Genomic DNA, 20,034 nt, shown 5'->3' with positions numbered 1-20,034 from the left:
CGTCCAGAGATACCTCTGGTAAGTTCACACCTGTCCCATGTTTCTAATACCAGGTGTGATCCAAGGATCACACACTGAGCATTAGACAACACTTGTAGAACGCCGATACTGACACGATGCGCAGTCATGCCCAACCAGCAAATGTACATGGCCCTTATACGAGACGCTAGGCGTTTGCAGCCAATGTGCTGACGTGTCGGAATACCTAACGTACGCTTGCTTGAACACTACAATCGACTGGACTGCGGATACCAAGGGTCTCTTCGACTTGAAAGAGCCATACCCAAACGGAACTATGTGCGGCTACTTTTTAAACGCGACCAGCGAGACGCCCGTCTTGATGTCGGGCTATCTGTTCGATTTCAATGGCTCTGTGAAAGGTGAAGCTCTAGCGATGCGCGCCTTCCCTTTGACTGCTGTTACCACCAAGGAGCCACTCTATGGTGATGGCTCTATCATGTTCAAGCATCATCGCAACACGATTGCGGACGTTCTCCTAGTATCAGCGAGTGAGGGTTCACCGGAGACGGTATACCGTGATATTCGACCGCTTGCACAGGAGTGCGTACTATCTTGGTGCGTCCAGACCATCAAATCGTCGTACGACTACGGCAAATACGAAGAGGAGGTCGTAAGAACGTATTTCAACGACAGTGCTGGAGAATTTCCTTGGCAAAGCGTTTCTTACATTGACGAGACTGGAGAGGAAGCCACCGACATGTTCTATCTGCAAGACATCAACGTCGACAACGGCACGACCCCGGACGGCGGAAAGATATCTGGCTACGGAACCTCGAACAACACAGCGGTATCGATCATTCAAGGGCTCATTGATATCTTTCCCTCTTACACGACAGTAATGCACGAACATGCAGTTCCAGTTATGCGATACAAGACATGGCAATCGGGTTCAGCCTGGAATCGATACCTCGAATACAACCCTTGGCTTCAGCCAAACGTTTCCAAGCACATGGACAGACTTGCTACTGCGATGACGAATGTTATACGATCTGCGCCAAGCAACGAGATGATTACTGGAGAATCCTTTAGTCGAGAAACATACATCTCAGTGCGCTGGGAGTGGCTTACCTTGCCTATTGGTCTCCTGATGATGAGCTTTATTTTTCTAGCTGCTACTATATTCAAGTCTGCACTTGAGAAGGATCAACTGGGCATTCTCAAGAACTCAGCCATTCTAACGCTGCTGTATGGTGTTTCTGACGACATGCGTACCAAGCTCACGCGAGCTTCTGTCACCGGTACTCCAAGAGCGAAGGCAAAAGAGCTCAAAGTCAAGCTCAACCCGAACATGGGGTGGAGAGTATCAGGCAACCTCTTCTCGCCAGTTGCACCGCGACCACCTCAACCACCGCCAGGCTGGATTTGAACCATGGAGGAGAAATCATTGATCGATGATGGAAAATGTATTAAGAAAGCTACAGAGCCGGTCTGGTGGCTTGGGGAATTCCGTCAAGTCCCAGTCCAAGCTGGTCTCGATTTTCGGACGTTTTTACACAGTAAGGAAAAGAAACAGAATATGAATACAACAAGAGTTACTCGAATCGGAAACGTCGCCCCAATGCCGCATCAATGACCGCCAGGGCTGTTGAACTTGATTGGCTCTGCCTCTCTTCGGTGGCCGCCGCCGCTCTTGAACTTGATGGGTTCTGCCTCTCGTCGATGGCCACCACCGCTCTTGAACTTGATGGGTTCTGCCTCTCGTCGATGGCCACCGCCGCTCTTGAACTTGATGGGTTCTGCCTCTCGTCGATGGCCACCACCGCTCTTGAACTTGATAGGCTCTGCCTCTCGTCGATGACCACCGGAGCTACTGAACTTTTGAGGTGCAGCATCTCGGCGAACATCAGGACCAGACCCCTCAAGGCTCTCAGCGATATTGGTCTCGATCACTGGCTCCCTCTTGAAGAGATCCCTGAACAGGTTCACGACGGAAGATTCTGTGCGACGCTCGATCGTTGGTAGTGGACTGATCTATGAAGCATTAGTCGCCGCGTCCAATGTCCATGGGCATGGATGATACTTACGTTGTTGATTGGCGCTGGTACGGGTGCAGCTATGGTGCTTCCCACCATAGCTAAGGCAAGAAGGATGGCGCGTGCGTGCATGGTCGGGGTTGTGGTCTTTGATCGTAGAACCTCGCTTGGTTGCTTGATGGAGAAGAGGTGGATTCTACCGTGATGGAGAAGGCAGAATTGATGCGACCGAGGAAGAGCTTGTGTTTGAAGACGATGTTGGTGTTGTGCCTGGGATACGACCTGAATTATGGGACGCGTCGATGCATTTATCCAAGGACCTGGATGTAAGGCATCGCTTGTGACAACGCGTCACACAACGGATTCATTTCCCCTACCCATCCACGGCGCTTCAACCCGCTGTGGCCTCACGTCAATAACCGCCTCCGAAGCCACCCACACGACACGGTATGCATGGGACAGCGAGATACAAGGTTCGCGGCATGCGCATCTTGTACGATCATTGGGAGAGGGGGGTGTGGGCATGATCGCTGGGTACGAATTCGGCAAGGTGAAACGCAAAGGCCGAGTTATTGGAACACAAGGCGTTAGGCCCAGTGCTTGTGGAGGCCTGCGAACGCGACGCAATGGATCAGGAGGTTTCCGCGGATTTCATCACATTGAGTTATCACGTTCGAAGCGCTCAAAGAGTAGGGCTTTCTACAAGGCGACTGTACAGAGTCGAGATTCTGTAAGTACGGTTCATCACCTGCAATTCCCCTAATTTTCATCAAGTGCAAGAACGAATTCTAACCAATCGAAGGGTTCCGACGGTGTGATGTGGCTTGGCGGCGTTTTGAACCGACCCCGGGAGTCGAAGCGATTGGCCCTGCACGATTGGTACCTTACGCCAATCAACCGTTCCCGCGACCTAGTCACAGACTGTCCGCACACGTGACTCACTCAGCGTTACGCTTTCGTCAGTCTCTTCCGCCGAGATCGATAGATATTCAAGAAGTTTGGCTCGCAACATGAAGTCACATTTTCGACTACTGCTACGGAATTCGGTTCTCCTTTGTATTTTGTGGCGTTATCCTTTTGTCTGACAGCTGAGATGGATTCGCATCTGCCACGTCTTTATGGATTGAGACACAATGTAGATTTACCAGGGTTTCGACAATGTTGACAGCTTTGGCTAGATCTCCCGAAAACTCCCAAGCCAAGTTTGTGATAGACTGACGTTGATCTGTACGAAATTCTTCCGTTGCAACACGACTCTGCATTCGACGTCAAGATAGCCAATGGTCTGAGGTTCGGTGATGGTTGACCAATCGCACGCTACGAGTAAGCGCTCGACTTCCACACTGACGTTATCTCGAAGCCCATCTGCCTTACAGAGATCACCCATGATGCGGCTGCATTTTCACCTTCACTTCCGCCGCGGTGTTGCGAGGGAAACCATGCAACACACACTCGGCGAGCTACTCTCAACCACCATGCGCAAGTAATCACACAGTGTATGCAATGTGATATCAACCACGCCAGGGGCTTCGTCATTTGTGCATCCCGATACCAAGGTTTCTCTGACAGCCTCAATGTACGCGGCCGTCTCGGCGACCACTTCAACTTCCTCATCAGAACGTGGCCAAGCAATGCCGCGTTCATGATGTACGGTCGCCTGGTCTGGTTCCAACCCGTCTTTTGAGTTGACGGTGAGTAAGCGCGTGACACTCATCACTTCCCTGTGTATCCGTTGGTAGTACCAATCGTGGATGTCCGGGTAGGCATGGACGGTACCTGGGTATACGAATGGCAGTACTACCTAGGTACGTTGCCCCTTGGGCTTAGCATCGCCCTGTCGAGTTATGCGCAAAACCCGCATTCTCTCCTACGTCAAAAGACTCATCCGTGTTTGCGTGCGACATGTCTCCATCATCTTATACAGTCAACCTGGGCATGCAGTTCCTCAGCAAAGCTCCAGGGCTGTTCTCGGTCAATGTGCCGCGAATGGATTTCACTTGCAGATGCATATCACTCCATGATTGCTTCTTCGTGCATTATCTTGATGAACCGGGATAGATGCAGTAGCAATAGTCATTCAGAGCCCCTATGTTTCTGCCAGCTGCTCAGGTGCAATGCTGTCTCGCTTCATACCCAAAATCACGTCCAATCTCCATAATATTACCGTGATATTACGCATGAAGAGAGGAGCGCAATAAGAATGAAGTCATCAGCTCACAGAGACACAACTATCACTATGAAGATATGCTTCAATTATACTGCCGAGATGGTACAAATTCTTTCGGGTAGCTTCGACTCCAGGGCTCGCTACTCAAGATCGGGCCGCCGATTGCAGGCCCCACCCTCTCGCCTCGAACAGGCCGCCTTGCGCTCTGCCTAGCGTCCACCCACGATGACAGCTCAACTCCAGCGCTTATCTACTCATTGTGTTTGCCACTCCATGTGGCTCTCAACGGTTTGATACGCAGTAGCGGCGGGAATGCCACGCCTCGGCGCTACCACCATGGCACGATCTCGGCCCCATGATTTGATTGTCCCTTATCGCCGCGAAACCCGCTGTGGGCGCTAAATCTCCCGCTCTGACAGGTCCAACGATGATGCCGAGCGGGTACAGGAGACTCTCCCATCGCCAACCTCAAGTGGCTAAACACCCACATGCAGACCTGGTGATCACCAACTGCTCTACAACCTGAGCCCAGAACTGTGCTGCGCTTTCTACGCGAGCTGCAGAACGTTCGGCGGTTAAGCGCTCGATTGTTGATCGAACTGACCTACAACAGGAAGCTAACAATGATGAACTCTAGCACTGCTTCCAAGGCGTCACCTCTTGACCGCTCATGTGGGCTCCAGATCCCGTCAAAGGAACATTCGCATAATGTCACGACCACGCGGAGGACTCCTACCCCTTACACTCGTGCAACGGCAGCGTCCCTACTCGTCATCTCCGGCTCAAGGGCCCAACGCCTCTCCTCCGCCATCCTATCGAGCTTCTGTCCACGAAAAGCATCGTCTCGACTTCCCAGGGCGCATAGAACGAAAGCTAGCGCAATACAATTCTTCGCAGAATGTCTACAAACGCTGGCTGTTCGAGATCATTAGTGTGGCGACCAGTGCTGTCTGCATGGGTAAGACACCATCGACTTTGCCTGATATGTGCATCTGCTAACTAAAGAGTGCAGGCATAATTATCGGACTACTCTACTTTCTCCACGATCAAGCCCACAACAAATGGCCTGCAGGCCTGACGATAATCACGGTCCTTTCGAAGATCGCCTCGGCAGCACTCATTCTACCTATATCGGAGGCTATCGGGCAGCTGAAATGGACCTGGTTCCACGGGAAGAAGTCCAGAGACGCATTCGACTTCGAGATATTTGACAAAGCATCGCGCGGTGCATGGGGATCGTTCATGCTTCTGTGTCGAACGAAGGGCAAATCACTTGCTGCACTAGGTGCACTGTTGACAGTCCTGCTACTTGCGATTGATACTTTTTTTCAGCAGGTTACCGACCTCGATGAGCGTTGGAGGCTGCAGGGCAACAGCTCAATCCCACGGACCGTACGATATACCCCTTCCGTTGCCCTTACGTACGACAGCACCTGGGCCGACGATCCCATAGCCACGATGAACCAAGACCTTAAGAGGACCCTGGACCCATTTTTTTATGATCAGAATGGCACACGTCCTTTTCTCACCGAGGGTGGTCCTCAGGCTGAGATACCATTAGTGTGTCCAACTAGTAGATGTGAATGGCCGGCCTATCAGTCTCTGGGGGTCTGCAGTGCCTGCGAAGATGTATCATACCTGCTTGAATATGATTGTCTTCCCATGAAGATGGACTGGATTAGAAACTCAACTGGCCCTGGAACGGAGGATACATATCCCAATGGTGAGATGAGCCTTTGATCATCGACTGTCAGTCTTGGCCATACCAAGCAAGGCCGCCGACCAATCTTTGTAGGATGAAGTCGAGTATGGCTAACATTATTGTCGTATAGGTACTGCTTGTGGCTATTTTCTGAACGCGACGAGTTCACTACCTGTCCTTATGTCCGGGTACAGAATCGAGAACAGCACGGATTCCCCTTATGGAGAGACCCTTCTCATGCGCACGCTGCCGCTCGTCACAAACCCTTCGAGGTCACCGCTGTACGGGGGATCCATCAACTTCAAGCACATCAACTACCCTATCATCGATGCGATAATTGTAAGCGCAGCGGATGGCTCCCCCGAGAGCGTCTATCGCAAAGCCCTCCCAGTCGCCCACGAGTGTGTCTTATCGTGGTGTGTCAAGACACTTCGCTCCTCATACGCACGAGGAGGTTACAAAGAGGAGGTTATCGAGACCTTCACCAACACGACACAGATCGAATACCCATGGTGGAGCGAGCGGGTGTCGCTCGACAACACGCTGCTGGGGTTTAACACAGATATCACGATAATTCCACCTACCAACGAAAACCATACGACCACTTATGGCGTCTCAAACGAGACGTTCATGAGAACAATCTTTGTTCTGGACGAAGTGTTTCCTTCCCTGATTACTGTTACCGAGCCATCGGCCGAGCCATATCTGAAGATCAGAACTAGCTTCATTGATCAGGTCATGTTTCGGGAAGTTCGGTTCAATCCATGGCTTGCTCCCAATAACGTCACCTACCATATGGAAAGGATAGCACATGCTTTAACGAATGCTGTCAGGTCTGATGCTGACAGCAATGAGCTCATCGTTGGAAGTGCCTCCTCTCCAGAGACTTATGTGGTTGTTCATTGGGGTTGGCTTACGTTTCCCCTGCTTCTGCTTTGCCTAAGCATCGCGTTCTTGGTGGCAACAATGATCAAGACTTCACAACACACATACGATGACATCGGCAATTGGAAGACTTCGGCCATGCCGACGCTGATATACAGCTTGCCCAAAGACTTTCAACAGGAATTCAAGACACAGGCAATATCGACGCGCACCTTGAATAGAAGGTCGAAGAAGGTCAAGATCAGGCTGATGCCCAAACAAGGCTGGAGAGTCTCTGGTCTAGTTCAGCCCGCGCCGACAGCTCCACCTGGTTTTATATAGCCACAAAGTCTTGCTCGTTATACACATGAACATGATGAAGTTTTCCAAAATGCGCGCCAAGATCGGTATGAGTTCCAGTCGTGCGCCAAAGGCATGTGAGGCTCGGTACCAATCGCTCATGCAGCCAACATACTCGAGTCTGCGCAACAGCGCAACGTGACAACGACCCTGGCATGAGCGCGTCTGTGTTGCGACTTCAGCCTCGCATGCCTAGTCAGCGTCAAAGCCAGCGGTAGATCGACCGGTGTCATTGGCTCATACCGCCAAGCCACACGCGAGATCAACATGGCAAGTCTGCACGACCATGGAGTCGCAGCTGCTAAGCGCTAGAACCGACCCTTCGGCGGCTTCTATCTCCTGATGGAAGGCTTAGTGTGTGTCCGGCGGCTGGTTATCGTCAGTTGTAGGATGTGTATACACCACAGCATGGAATTGCCGGACCAACCTCATTCCCACTAAAAGCTGGGGTAGCGGGACCTCATACACGACTATACAATCGATACGATAACGCGTCGCATTCACTTGCCAGTCGTTGGGCATCATCGATCGATCCAAAAATCTCCAATGCGCGGACCACCTAGTCATCCATCCACCATCTCAGCTCACCCACGCAACCAAATGACAACACTTCCGCAGCACGAACCTTCAAGACAGTTACCACAAGACGTTCAGAACAATGAGCGCTACACATTGCCATCATCCAGCCCTGACGAAAACGGAAAGAGACCACTGGATCTGGTACAACGTCTAGAGAAGAAGTTGGCCGAGTACAATGCATCCCAGAATGTTTTCAAGAGATGGATTTTTGAGTTAGCCAGCTGGCTAATAAGCGCCTTTTGCATGGGCGCTGTCGTCGGGATCTATATTACCGTCAGCGGCCAGGAGATGACCAAGAGCGAGCAGTCCCTCACGGTGGCCAGCACACTAGGAAAGATAGCATCCGCTGCACTCATCGTGCCGACCTCGGAAGCACTTGGACAGCTCAAATGGAATTGGTTTCACAAATCGAACGCTATGTGGGATTTCGAAATCTTCGACAAGGCCTCACGAGGTGCATGGGGCGCTACGCTGCTCCTCTTTCGAACAAAAGGACGGTCGCTGGCTGCCCTAGGTAAGCTGTGACCGTACGAACCATGTGTGAAATACACTGACTTCATATCTTTACCTCTGTAGGAGCCCTACTAATTGTGTTGCTGCTTGCTATCGACACTTTTTTCCAGCAAGTGGTGACATTCCCGGATCGTTGGGCCCTTCAAACGGCACCAAGCTCCATTCCCATCGTCAAGACGTATAGTCCGTATTTTTCCAAATACTTCATCAAGGGTGATGAGATAGCCATGTACGATGAGGTCACCTCCCCCGTCATCAAAAGTTACTTTTACGGAAACGGATCGATACCCGTGCCGTTCGGAAGTGGATTCCGCCCGGATATACCGCTTTCCTGTCCTTCTAGCAAATGCACTTGGCCTACTTACGACACCCTTGCGACGTGCAGCAGCTGCGTGGATGTTTCTCACGATCTAAACATCACGTATGCCTGTCTGAATACCACCATTGATTGGAGTGTCAAATGGGAGGGTCCACTAGCAGATGTACCATATCCGGTCGGGAACGTTTGCGGTCATTTCCTCAACCTTACGTCGGCTACGCCGATACTTCTCTCAGGTCATGTCGTGAGCGAAAACGGCACCACGAACTCAACTGATGAGGTCTTGCTGGTGCGCACGATTCCTCTGTCCGACATGAACACGAAAGAACCCTATTACGGCACTGGCTCCTTCGCATTCAAAGACATTCGCTATCCCGTCAGTATCATCCCTGTACGAGATGTATGTGAGACAAACGCTGACTTTATACACCGATCTTTAGATCACCGACGGTCTCGTCGCATCAGCATCGAACGGGATCGATAGTGTATACGGTCGCGAGCCTCCTGTGGTGCACGAGTGCATGTTGTCTTGGTGCGTTCAGCGAGTAAGATCATCGTACGAGTGGGGCATATACAGCCAAACTACCGAGTCAACATTCCTCAACATTGCGACTGATACTGTCCCTTGGCCATGGATAGTCGACGGCAACTGGTATGAGTATTCGCCAAACATCACTCTCGAAGCGCCAGCCGTGGATTATCCTGATACCAACAACACTTATTCGGTGTGGAACGAGACAGCTTTCCAGATCATGGTCATCTGGGACGATTTCTTCCCGTCATCCTACACGGCTGCGGGTAGGGGCTCAAAACCTATATTGAGGTTTAAGGAATACCCTGACGGACCCGCTACTCGCTTCATGGACTTCAATCCCTGGCTAGCGCCAAGCAACGTTACGCGCCACATGGAACGACTGGCATCATCCCTCACGAACGTTATGCGGTCGAACACGAAGACTACTGAAGCGCTCCTCGGTGAGGCATACGATCGAGAGAAGTTCGTCCGCATCAACTGGCCATGGCTCATATTTCCGTTGCTTCTCCTACTACTGAGTTTGGTATTCTTGGTCGCTACCATCATCAAAACGTCGAATGATACCGAGACGGGGGTTTGGAAGACTTCAGCCCTGCCTACGTTGATCTACGGTCTACCACAAGATGTGCGGAAGGATAGCATCTCGACCACAAGCTCGGAAAGCGCATCGCCTCACGATCCCCGCAAGGTTAGAATTAGACTCTTGCCAAAGCAGGGCTGGAGAGTGTCGGGACAGGTGGTGCCAGCACCGACAGCTCCACCTGGCTTCATATAACTGCAACGATTTTTCGTAATGCACACATATAGACAATGCATATAGTTGTAATAATACATGATCGATGATGAATGGCCACATCTGAGGCTGGTATTGGCGCGCTGTCGTCATCGCAGGGCGAATCTCGCTTGCTGAACCTAGCTCGTCCAACGCGTCCCGCTGAGCCCTCACGTCTTTCCTCTTCGTCCCAGCTTCATCACCCGAAGCTATCCTCCGTCTTCGGTCACCAGGAGATCCTTGATCTTTACTGCATCTAAAGTCGCTATACCTGCCTGCGCGATATGGCCATGACGGTCCCCGCGCTCGGTAGCTGCCAGCCAGTTGGTATGCCGCAGCGCTAACAGCAAAGCTCTCATAGGCGCACGATAACGAAGCGCACGCTCAACGTCGAAGATCAAGATGCGCAGCTTAGCGCCACGACTCTACCATGACTGAAGGCATACTCGCAGCCGGCAGTTCAAGATGTATAGCTTGTTAGGCGCCGGTGCGCTGTCATCTTACCCTCGAGCAGCGATCGAACGACCAGCCTTACCGCGAGAAAACCCCCCTTCGCGTCTCGTGTTTCTCATCACGGCCCGATTTTCATCTATGCGAGTCTCACCGAGATGGCTTCCATTCCAAACGCGATACGATACCAATTTTCGTGGACACAAGAACGCGGACAACATGAAGGACGACATGCGCCAGGGTCGCTAGACTCTTCAGAAGACGAGAAATCATCGCTCGACTTCACGCAACGAATCGAGAGAAAGTTAGCCGAGTACAACTCGTCAGACAACGTCTTCAAGAGATGGCTATTCGAGATGATGAGTTGGTTGCTCAGTGCATCGTGTATGATAGCGATCATCTGCATCTACCTTCGAATCAACGGCCAACCCATGTCGCTGGACGGATCCTATCTCACCTGGACGAATGTCTTGGGTAAAGTCTCTTCGGCTGCGTTGATCGTTCCAACATCAGAGGCGCTCGGTCAACTGAAATGGCATTGGTTCCATAGATCCAATGCTATGTGGGATTTTGAGATATTCGACAAAGCTTCCAGGGGACCTTTGGGTGCCCTAATGTTACTATTCCGGACAAAGGGCCGTTCTTTAGCGGCGCTCGGCGCGCTCTTAATTGTACTACTTCTTGCGATCGACACCTTCTTTCAGCAAGTTGTCAGTTTCCCAGACGAGTGGATGACACAGTCTAACGCCGGATCGATACCAAGGGTAGTGCAGTACGAGCCGCTCTACGCACCGGAAACCTTCCAAGGACTCGAGACGAATTTTGTGGACCCCGCTTTCAGAGACCTCTTTGGCCGGTACTTCGCAGGGAATGGGACCCACCCTACGCCTTTTGCCAACACTACACGCCCCGACATACCACTCTCTTGTCCTACTAGCATCTGTAACTGGCCCCCATACGAAACTTTAGGCGTGTGCAGCGAATGTGTACAAGCGACAAATTTACTGCAATTCGCGTGCTTAGAGACGAAAGTCGACTGGACCGCCACACATGTTCGCCCAATTGATGACGATTCATACGCCGAGAGAACAGTCTGTGGCTACTTCTTGAACGCAACAAGTAGATCGCCTGTACTGATGTCGGGGTATGTTGTTGGTGGTGGGAATGAAAAGCCAACAGATGAGGCTCTGCTCGTACGTGTGATGCCATTGACTGATATGCAGACAAAGGCGCCGGTCTTTGGCGGCTCGATCAACTTCAGGCATCTTCGTAATCCAATCCTGGACACACTCATTGTCTCGGCGCCCGACGGCCGTGATAGTGTGTATCGAAATGAAACTCCTGTTGCTCATGAATGCGTTTTGGCTTGGTGCGTCAAGACGGTGGCATCAGCATACGCGTGGGGTCAATATAGTGAGACGATATCGGCCGTCTACCTGAACACGACAGATCAACCGTGGCCATGGCCATGGCAGAGTTATCCGGTGGAGCTGGAGAGTGAAAATGGCACCATGACTATCTTTGATGAAGATGTGACGATCACTCCGCCTCTTGCCACCCGTACCAACTCAACTGCGGAATACGAAAGCTTCAGCATGTCTAATACCACCGCGTCAAATATCATGATAGGATTCGACGATTTCTTTCCTTCGTACTACACCGCTATCAAGGGACAGAAGCCAGCCCTGCGATACAAAAACTACCCCGATGGACCCTCTTTGCGCAAGCTGGCATTCAATCCACTTCTGTTTCCTAACAACGTCACTCACCACATGGAGAGATTGGCAACCGCCATGACCAACGTCATCCGATCATCTGTCAGCGTAGAGATGATTTCGGGCGATGCTCTATCTCCACAAAGCATCATTGCTATACAGTGGGAGTGGCTCAGTTTCCCATTCCTGTTACTCCTCCTGTCCCTGATCTTTCTGGTCTTGACGATCATCAAAACCGCAAGAGACACGGGAACGGGTGTTTGGAAGACATCGGTCATGCCGACTCTCATCTATAGTCTGCCCAAGGAGACTCAGGGTCAATTCCAGGAACCATCAACTTGGCACACTGCGAGGGATACGAAGAAGGTTCGCATCAGGCTGCTGCCGAAGTCGGGTTGGAGGGTGTCTGGTCACAGCCATCTCAGTGCGTCGCCACAAATACCGCATCCTGCTGTTCAAGCACCACGTGGCTGGATTTGACATGCACTGCCTTAAGCTGTGGAAAGAATAATATAAGCAAGTGCAAGTTGACTTTGGAGCCTGCAACAACGCAATGCACAAAAGTGTAGACACTCAATAGCAATGCCTAGATGTAGGCTTCTGGACTATATGATACGCATGGACACCAGATCTATACAATGGCCTTTTGAGAAACCCTCGGGAAGCTCGAAATGTGATTATGTGGTGTGATAGAAGTTGTGAGGAGCAGCATGTTGCATTGCGACGCGTTTTCGGTCTCAGGCTCACGTGACTGGGTTTCAGCCTGCCTGATTTGTGCCGCGATCGTTATGCTCTCTTGGCTCTCTTCCAATCGTTATACGGATAACCACAACAAAATCATCCTGCGTGCCTAGACAATGCAATCGACCTGGCATCAGTAGTTTCCAAGGTGTTCATCAGGGTGAGGCGTAGTCACGGATCGAAGCGCCACTACATGCGTAGCGGAAATGAGTACGGCGTGCGATATCCTAGATATACTTGTACTTGGTGAGCCTGATCAATGGACAAAGTACCAGGCGATTTCCTCTCGCTGTAGGTGGTAGCTCCATCAACTGAACCGCAACCAATCTGCACGCATCTTCAATTTCCGTAGATCAATACTCTCCCTTTCCACTCATACCAATATGCGCGTACACGCAGTCACCGCATTGCTTTCCTTCTCTCTTGCTGTCCTTGGAGCACCTGTCTCAGACGTCAAGGTATTTCATCTCATATTCATATCCCTAGGTCTTCGCTAATAGGGTATAGACATCCCTTCATGATATCTCGTCTGCTAGCGCAAGCCATCGACGAGATGCAATCCCTATAACTCTCATCGAGCCCTTGGAAGCACGCCGCCAGGCCGAAGAGGGACCTATTGAAGCTCGGGGCATGGTCAATACCAGCACCGGACGAGGGAAACGAGAGGCCGAGGCTGAGGCTGAGGCTGAAGTCCTCGAAGCACGCGGAAGGTTCGGGAGTAAAGCAGGTGGCGTTCCACGGGATGCAGATGCGGAGACCGTCAAGCGGGCTATCGGGTTTCCAAAAGGTGGCTCGTCCAGAAGACGTCGGGATGCACAGGGGCTCAAGTTCAACAGCCCTGGTGGTCATCGACGAGATGCGGATGCAGAGACCATCGACCGATCTATCAGACTTCCAGAAGGTAACCTGGACACCGGTGGAGTCACTATTTCCAACGAGGCCCTGGCCGACCGTAGTCGCCTTGTCACATGGCCCCGCACACGCGATGCTGAGGCATCGAACGATGTGGTTGCGCGTGGAAAGGGAGTGCCATGGACTCCCAAGCGCGATGCTGAGGCAATCAAGATCAACAGCCCTGGCGGCCATCGACGAGAAGCCGAGCCCATTAAACAAGCTCTCGGACTCCCAGCAGGTGGTTCGGGCACCGAAGGCCTCGCTATATCGAACGCGGCCCTGGCCGAGCGAGGTCACAACGTCCCATGGGGAGGCAAGCGCGCCACCGACCCGGCAGACGACTTGGCCGAGCGAGATCAAGGCTCGCACTGGGGTGGACGCAAGCGTGGTCTTATAAGACACCCTGGAGGTTCTCCTAAGAGAGACCCTACCCCAGGTCGCGGCGGCAGCTACCGACGCGAAGCTGAGCCCATCAGACATGCACCAGGAGGCGGCTGCCCTCGGGATGCCGCTCCCATCAAAATTCCACTAGGTGGCTGCCGTCGGGATGCTGCTGCCCAGCCTAACAGAATCGGCGGGGGTATAAGTGGAGGTCGACGAGATACCATTCCCAGAGGCATTCGCGGTAATGGTGCTAACCCTCGAGGCGTTCGTCCGGGAAATGGTAATAATCCAAGAGGCTTTGTTCGTCCGGGGAGTGGTACTCGCCCAAGGGATGTCACTGCGGAGACGGTCGGGACTCTTGGGTGATACCGGGGCTCAAGCCATCATGATCTATCGATGAAGGCTGGAGAGTTCAATCGGATAGCTTTCATTTTCTTGTTTTTGCTTTGCGAAGTCTTTTTGTACAACAGATTAGGCTTCGGGTATCTCGACGACCTGCTGGACATCAGGCGGAAGGTGTCCAGCTATGCTGTATCTCTTTAAAATACACATGTTTCTATTAGAAGTGCTTAACTTTAGGTTCATCCCAGTCGTAGTTGTGTTGGCAATTGTAGTGATGTCGAGGCGAGTATCACATTGCTCTCTTTCGCTCTTGCTTTTGGAGTGCTGGTGCTGCCCAACGATATTCTCCAACATATGGCTAGTCTTTTGCATTTACATCACGGGAGAAGGCTGCATGGGTACATATTATATCGAAATTGTTTAAAGACGAGCTATGAGTACATGAAACCGGCATACACCAGTAGTATCAAAGATCAGCGCGCAGCTGATATGGGTTATCGCAGCAGCGATATAATTAGACCGCACGAATGCAGTATCATAGACCAGCAGAGCCAGTATGGTGACCAGCAGAGCTAGTATCAGAGACTAAACGAATCTAGTATTGTGACTGGTCCGAGACCAGTATCAGGCAATGTATGCACCGCTACCAGCGGCAGAACATCGCTTTTAGATGCTGACGCGAGCTCAGCTCCGAGCAGCAGCATCATTCAGAGTATCGAAGGATTCATTGCCCAACTCCTTCGTAGGGTCAAATGTCTTCGCCGAACTATCTGTGCGTTCGAAGGCGTCGAAGTGGAGTCGAATTGTCGGATTCGACATATTCTGTTCTAAAGCTTGGAGTCTTTGGTCGATGGAGCCGTCCTATAGGTGCCGGCTGGCAGCCTAGCTGCTTCATACTGCGACTTCAATCGAACATCTCGGGAGGGCGGATCGACCAGGGACGGATCAAGGTTCCGGCTTGATGAATTGGCTATTGGATGGAACATTTGTCGAAGTCTGGCCAGGTTGCGCACTGCTCTGCTGCAGAGGCGAAGTCTGGTTGTGCTCATTCGCAGGCATGTTCCCACGATTGCCGATCAAGATAGAAGCTGACGCTTGCTGTAAGATCTCTGCGATCTGCTCACGCACTATCGAGGTGATCAGGGCTCGGAGTTCCGGCGTATCGAGGGGAGTGCTAGTAGTCGTATTCGAAACAGGTCCGCTGGCTTGTTGTGCAAGGTACTCGTTCACCTTTCGCTCGGCTTCCATATAGATGTTGTGCGAATCCTCGAATTCGTTGACTTGATCGACTTGCAAAGAATGCAAAGGAATAAGCTCTTCACCATTTCTCATTATCTCAAAAGTTGTGTCGCGATAGTCGCGCGCGACTGCCATAGCCATATCGTAGTCAATCTTGTTGGGTGCATTGGGAGTGTAAACTATCTTAATTAGCATTTCGTTTTACTAAAAGAACGAGCTGACTGACATTTCATCTTCTTTCGCGACTCCGTTCCCATTGAGTCCTGCGCATTGTACGCGCCGTATCGCACATTATTGTCGGATTGGTGAGAGTTGGAATAAGCTCCGCTGCGTTGCGAATTATTGGCGAATTGGTTCGAATTGGCATACTGGTTTGAATTGGCGTGTTGGTTCGAATTGGCGTATTGGTTCGGGTTGGCACATTGGTTCGGATTGTTTTGGTAAGGGCCATTGTGGCCCTGGTTGGGATAGTTGTTTTGGAAACTGAAGTTTCCGCGACCGGCCATTTCACTATACATGTCAGCGCTCGTCTGCGAGATGAGAATGTGGGGGGTACTTACATTGTGTGTGGAAAGGCGAGGAGCTAGAGAGGCCAGGGAAGCTGCGATAATACAGCGGCAGGTGGGAGACAGCGTCCAATTGGGGTTAGCGTGGAACCTGGATAGCGACTTCCAGCCGAGCGCGATTCCCAGGCACGTGCCAGGTAACAACGCCAGCAGAGATTGGAACATTTCTACATCGTGCGCAAAGCCGCGAAATTCGAGAACATCTGGATAGTTCGCGTCCGATGTGAGGGCTAACATGAATGGTGGGTAGGAGGTGATAGTGGGTTATAAAGTATATACATTGTACCCGATATTTCGTCGCGTTGCACCTTTGGCACCACCCACTGGAGTGCTCGTTTTTTTCATGGGCGCGACACAAGCATCGTCTTCGACAACTGCATCACTTTGCTCGCATTATAGCACTTTTCATCTGTCGCCGAGGGCGGCGTAATTGCTCACCTCATTAGCGTGTTTACGCTTGACGCGTCAATCGCTCCGTTGTCGCGAAAAAGACGCGTGTCCATCAGCAACCCATTACCTCAACGCCTACGTATAACTCCTTCATCGTCCATCGCCCATTACCGGCAGTATATCGATTGTTCCGCTGTCCACCTGCCTGTTCACTTACTTGCGCACAGCGTCGCCAGGGGTGTAGAGCTTCGCCGCGGTTACAAGTACCTAGGTATCTGGAGCGTTGCACAACCACCTCGTTCTTCGATTAAACGCTCTAGTCCAGGCTTCTCGGAAGTTTGCATCTGCCTCCAAACTGTCTTGCCGACTTCATGATACCATCGCGATCGCTTGCTTGCTACAGCGCAGCAATGTATTCTGCAGCACTGGTATGACGCTCAGCAGAAATCTGAGGCTGCGACATACATGCTGCCGAAGCATTGACTCGTTCAAATGTACACTGGCGACTATCGTTACCGACTTACCAAACCCCAAATTTGGACGCTCAAGATTACCGCCAGAAGATGTCAGATTCGAGCGCGAAACCCAGAAGCATTGCCTACACAGGCAGCTTGAGCCGTGGTCACGCTAAGCCAGATCCTAGCTAGCGCCCATGGTTTTCCAGGCCATACACATCTCGTGGTACCAGCAACTGTGGCACGTACAAAGAACACCTATACAAGCAGACGCGGCGACTACTTAACCCCTCTTAAACTCTGTATTTCGATTTTTCGCAAACCTTCACAACCGACCCCTTCCTGCTAAGCGACCATGGGTGCCGCGCTATCTTCAGTAATCCAATCAAGGGCCAACAAGTCAATTCTGCAGGCTGATCCTAGGAATTTCTTCCTCCACTCGATCTATGAGCCATACCGTGATCTTCGACACCTACATACCAGAGAACTGGAACTCCACTTGGAGTGGTACCATATACAAGACCGCGCAAACACACCCCCAGCAGCAGCTCCGCCCTACTCAGAAGCGGAGCTTTCAGCGTTGAAGCTATGGAGACAGCAAGTCGATCGCCGAATAAGGAAGCGGATATCCAGTTACAACGTTAGCACATGCATCCCGGAAGGCACAAGCAAAACGACATCCGCGTCACGGCCACTGGGTCGCTCAGAGCATCAAGTGTTTCAAATTCCCGAGCTCCTAGACCTGATACTGCAGCTCTCGGGCCCACCAGCTCAAGTCCGGGCACTGCAGATCTCGGATGCCTGGCGATCCTCTGCAATATGTGTTATTACAAGCCGCCGCAACCAGGAGGCGTTTCGTTCGATATCGACATCTCCGGCCATTGAGTACGGACAAGTTATTGACCAAGCTGCTTACCTTCTACCAAGACTCTGTGAACGTCAGATCGAACAGTTCGCGCTTCATATCAACCGTATGATTAGTTGGCGGAACAAGTCGTATTTCCCGAGATACATCTATTTTCCAGCAAGGATAGCGCAACTGGGTGATCTGCCGAATTCGGTTGCAAGCACTCTCAACGAATTCGATGTTAGCCAGGCCAACTACGAATACCACGATAGCACGGTCTCTGTATCTCGCGATACGGAGCTCTATTGGCTGGACTTGACACAACTCCAGGTCAATCCCTACTTCGACCTCTTGTTTTCGGAGAAGGGCCGTTTCCTGCATCGCCTCGGTAGATGGGAGATTAGTCTACGTCCTAACGCGACACCCGGCCATCTTGTTCTGGGTGCCTCACCGTCAGAGAGGTTACTAGTACAAGCTATCGGATCAACGCATATCACAAACCCGCCTTGTCGATGCTTGGGCATTTACTGTTACGATGCCAGCGGATTGTCAGCGTGGGGCACACATGCGCTATTGAAGAGAATCCGTAACAACGACGGCATACGCGTCAACGAACTTCTTGATGCGCTTGATGACTGCGCACCGAAATTACTAGGAAAGTGGGCGGAGAGCGCCGAGGGGCTTCGCAACAGGGTCACTGAAAAGGGTCATTGGATCGACAACGTGTGGCGGATGCCTGGCACGCCCAGATTTCGCATTCATCTAGACAGCTACGATATGTCGGACGACATACTTCACATCGAAAACGCCAATACAGCAACGATGGACGGAATTGGACACCCGGCAGCTCCCACGTCCCTAGGATACCAATTTCACATCACCCGCACCGCCTATATGTCCGCGGAGCCACCCAGAGCAACGACAGAGGGCGAATGGCTCCCTGAAGAGCTTTTCGAGCCTATGAAGACTGAGACTGGACGATCGAATGTTGATTGGGAGGTGTGAGAGTCATTGGTGTTACTACGGTACTGTCAGGCATGGTTAGCACGTTGCCTACTTTCTTTTATTTCATACGCGCCAACACAGGCATACTCAGCTCATAAGCTCCATCTTCATATGCGCACAAGGGGAGCACAGCTAGAAGCGTTCTGTTCCGAGCTACTTACAGCACCACGCCAACCAAGGAAAAGATTGAACAGGTCTGCAGCCTACATCAACCTTAGATCACCTACTTTGCAGGTTTCTACGTTAATGTAGGTTGCAGGCATGTTTAGCTTTTTTCTTGTACAAGGTGGCACGAATCTTTAACGATACTGGTTCCATTAATAATGAAAGGATTTTCCCTGTATCCTACGAAGATGGCCAATAGCCTAGAGGATCTGTCACCCTCTTATCAGTATGCATGATCGCACTCTGTCACTCTTAACCTTCTCCTATTCTAGCATCATCAAAGCTGCAGTCCAGTGGTAGCTGCAACATCCTTGATTTGGTTGATAGCTACTTCTGGTTCCAGGCCAATATCACACCCTCTCCGGCACACTAATCCGACGCTGAAACCACCAGTGAGTCCATGCAGTCCGTGCGAACGTGCACTCCCTCCCATCGTCTGGCGCATCTCTCAAAGTCTTCGCGAACCAAGTCCTTGGGTGGATGTCGCTGCAACGGTCGCACCACAGCATCCCAGGCAGACCCCAGCTTTTGTTCTCGAGCACGAAGACATCGCGCCTCATGCGTCGCCAGTACACCAGTAGAGCGGGTTGATCGAAATAACGTCGGCGTTGCAAGATTGCGGTATGCTTGCAAGTACGAACGAGCGTTAGGAGGTCGGCGGGAGGGAGGTACATGGCGACTTGCTCGAGAAGCTCGTTAGGTAGACGGTATAGTGCAGACTCTCGATGATTGCGGTTCGCGATGCGAAGGTATTTCCTTTGTGTCCTGAGATTGTGCCACCACTCTATAATCGCTTGCAGATACGATTTATTTTCCTCCAAGCAGAAGTATCTTTCATCGGGAGATTCGATAACGGGATTGCCGTGAGTACGCCTTATGGGTGCGACCCTGCCTGGCGAGGTAATGGCCGCCACTGTCGTGATGATGTTCATTGCCGCGAATGTAGCCATTACGTTGAGGCAGATAATTTGCGGTGTCGATAAAATATTTGAGAAAAGATTTTTCGGGATCATGTGACATGCCTGCTTTATCAAAT

At 51.5% G+C, this 20,034-nt stretch overlaps 5 protein-coding genes across 5 annotated transcripts; 3 read left to right on the top strand and 2 right to left on the bottom strand.

The window, feature by feature from the left end:
• Positions 1–1,587: 1,587 nt before the first annotated feature.
• J4E87_010405 (uncharacterized protein) lies at positions 1,588–2,126 on the bottom strand (the record flags this gene model as incomplete). The annotated part of the gene is made up of 2 exons (XM_049381979.1): positions 1,588–1,992; positions 2,046–2,126. 2 exons carry the CDS (start codon positions 2,124–2,126, stop codon positions 1,588–1,590), a joined length of 486 nt encoding a protein of 161 aa, XP_049228250.1.
• Positions 2,127–7,354: 5,228 nt separating this feature from the next.
• On the top strand, positions 7,355–9,808 carry J4E87_010404 (uncharacterized protein; the record flags this gene model as incomplete). The annotated part of the gene is made up of 4 exons (XM_049381978.1): positions 7,355–7,361; positions 7,671–8,180; positions 8,243–8,898; positions 8,939–9,808. 4 exons carry the CDS (start codon positions 7,355–7,357, stop codon positions 9,806–9,808), a joined length of 2,043 nt encoding a protein of 680 aa, XP_049228249.1.
• A 3,286-nt stretch (positions 9,809–13,094) lies between these two features.
• Positions 13,095–14,137, top strand: J4E87_010403 (uncharacterized protein; the record flags this gene model as incomplete). Its single annotated transcript, XM_049381977.1, is given in 3 exon segments — positions 13,095–13,100; positions 13,219–13,990; positions 14,004–14,137. 3 exon segments carry the CDS (start codon positions 13,095–13,097, stop codon positions 14,135–14,137), a joined length of 912 nt encoding a protein of 303 aa, XP_049228248.1.
• A 1,139-nt stretch (positions 14,138–15,276) lies between these two features.
• Positions 15,277–15,803, bottom strand: J4E87_010402 (uncharacterized protein; the record flags this gene model as incomplete). Its single annotated transcript, XM_049381976.1, has 2 exons — positions 15,277–15,620; positions 15,797–15,803. The coding sequence occupies 2 exons, from the start codon at positions 15,801–15,803 to the stop codon at positions 15,277–15,279; spliced, it is 351 nt and encodes a 116-aa protein (XP_049228247.1).
• A 1,533-nt stretch (positions 15,804–17,336) lies between these two features.
• Positions 17,337–18,833, top strand: J4E87_010401 (uncharacterized protein; the record flags this gene model as incomplete). The annotated part of the gene is made up of 1 exon (XM_049381975.1): positions 17,337–18,833. One exon carries the CDS (start codon positions 17,337–17,339, stop codon positions 18,831–18,833), a length of 1,497 nt encoding a protein of 498 aa, XP_049228246.1.
• Between the last annotated feature and the right edge of the window lie 1,201 nt (positions 18,834–20,034).

This window comes from Alternaria ethzedia (genome assembly GCF_023757985.1).
Source record: "Alternaria ethzedia strain BMP 0044 chromosome Unknown scaffold_48, whole genome shotgun sequence".
Taxonomy (NCBI): domain Eukaryota; kingdom Fungi; phylum Ascomycota; class Dothideomycetes; order Pleosporales; family Pleosporaceae; genus Alternaria; species Alternaria ethzedia.
This window is presented reverse-complemented; position numbering and strand designations above follow the sequence as displayed.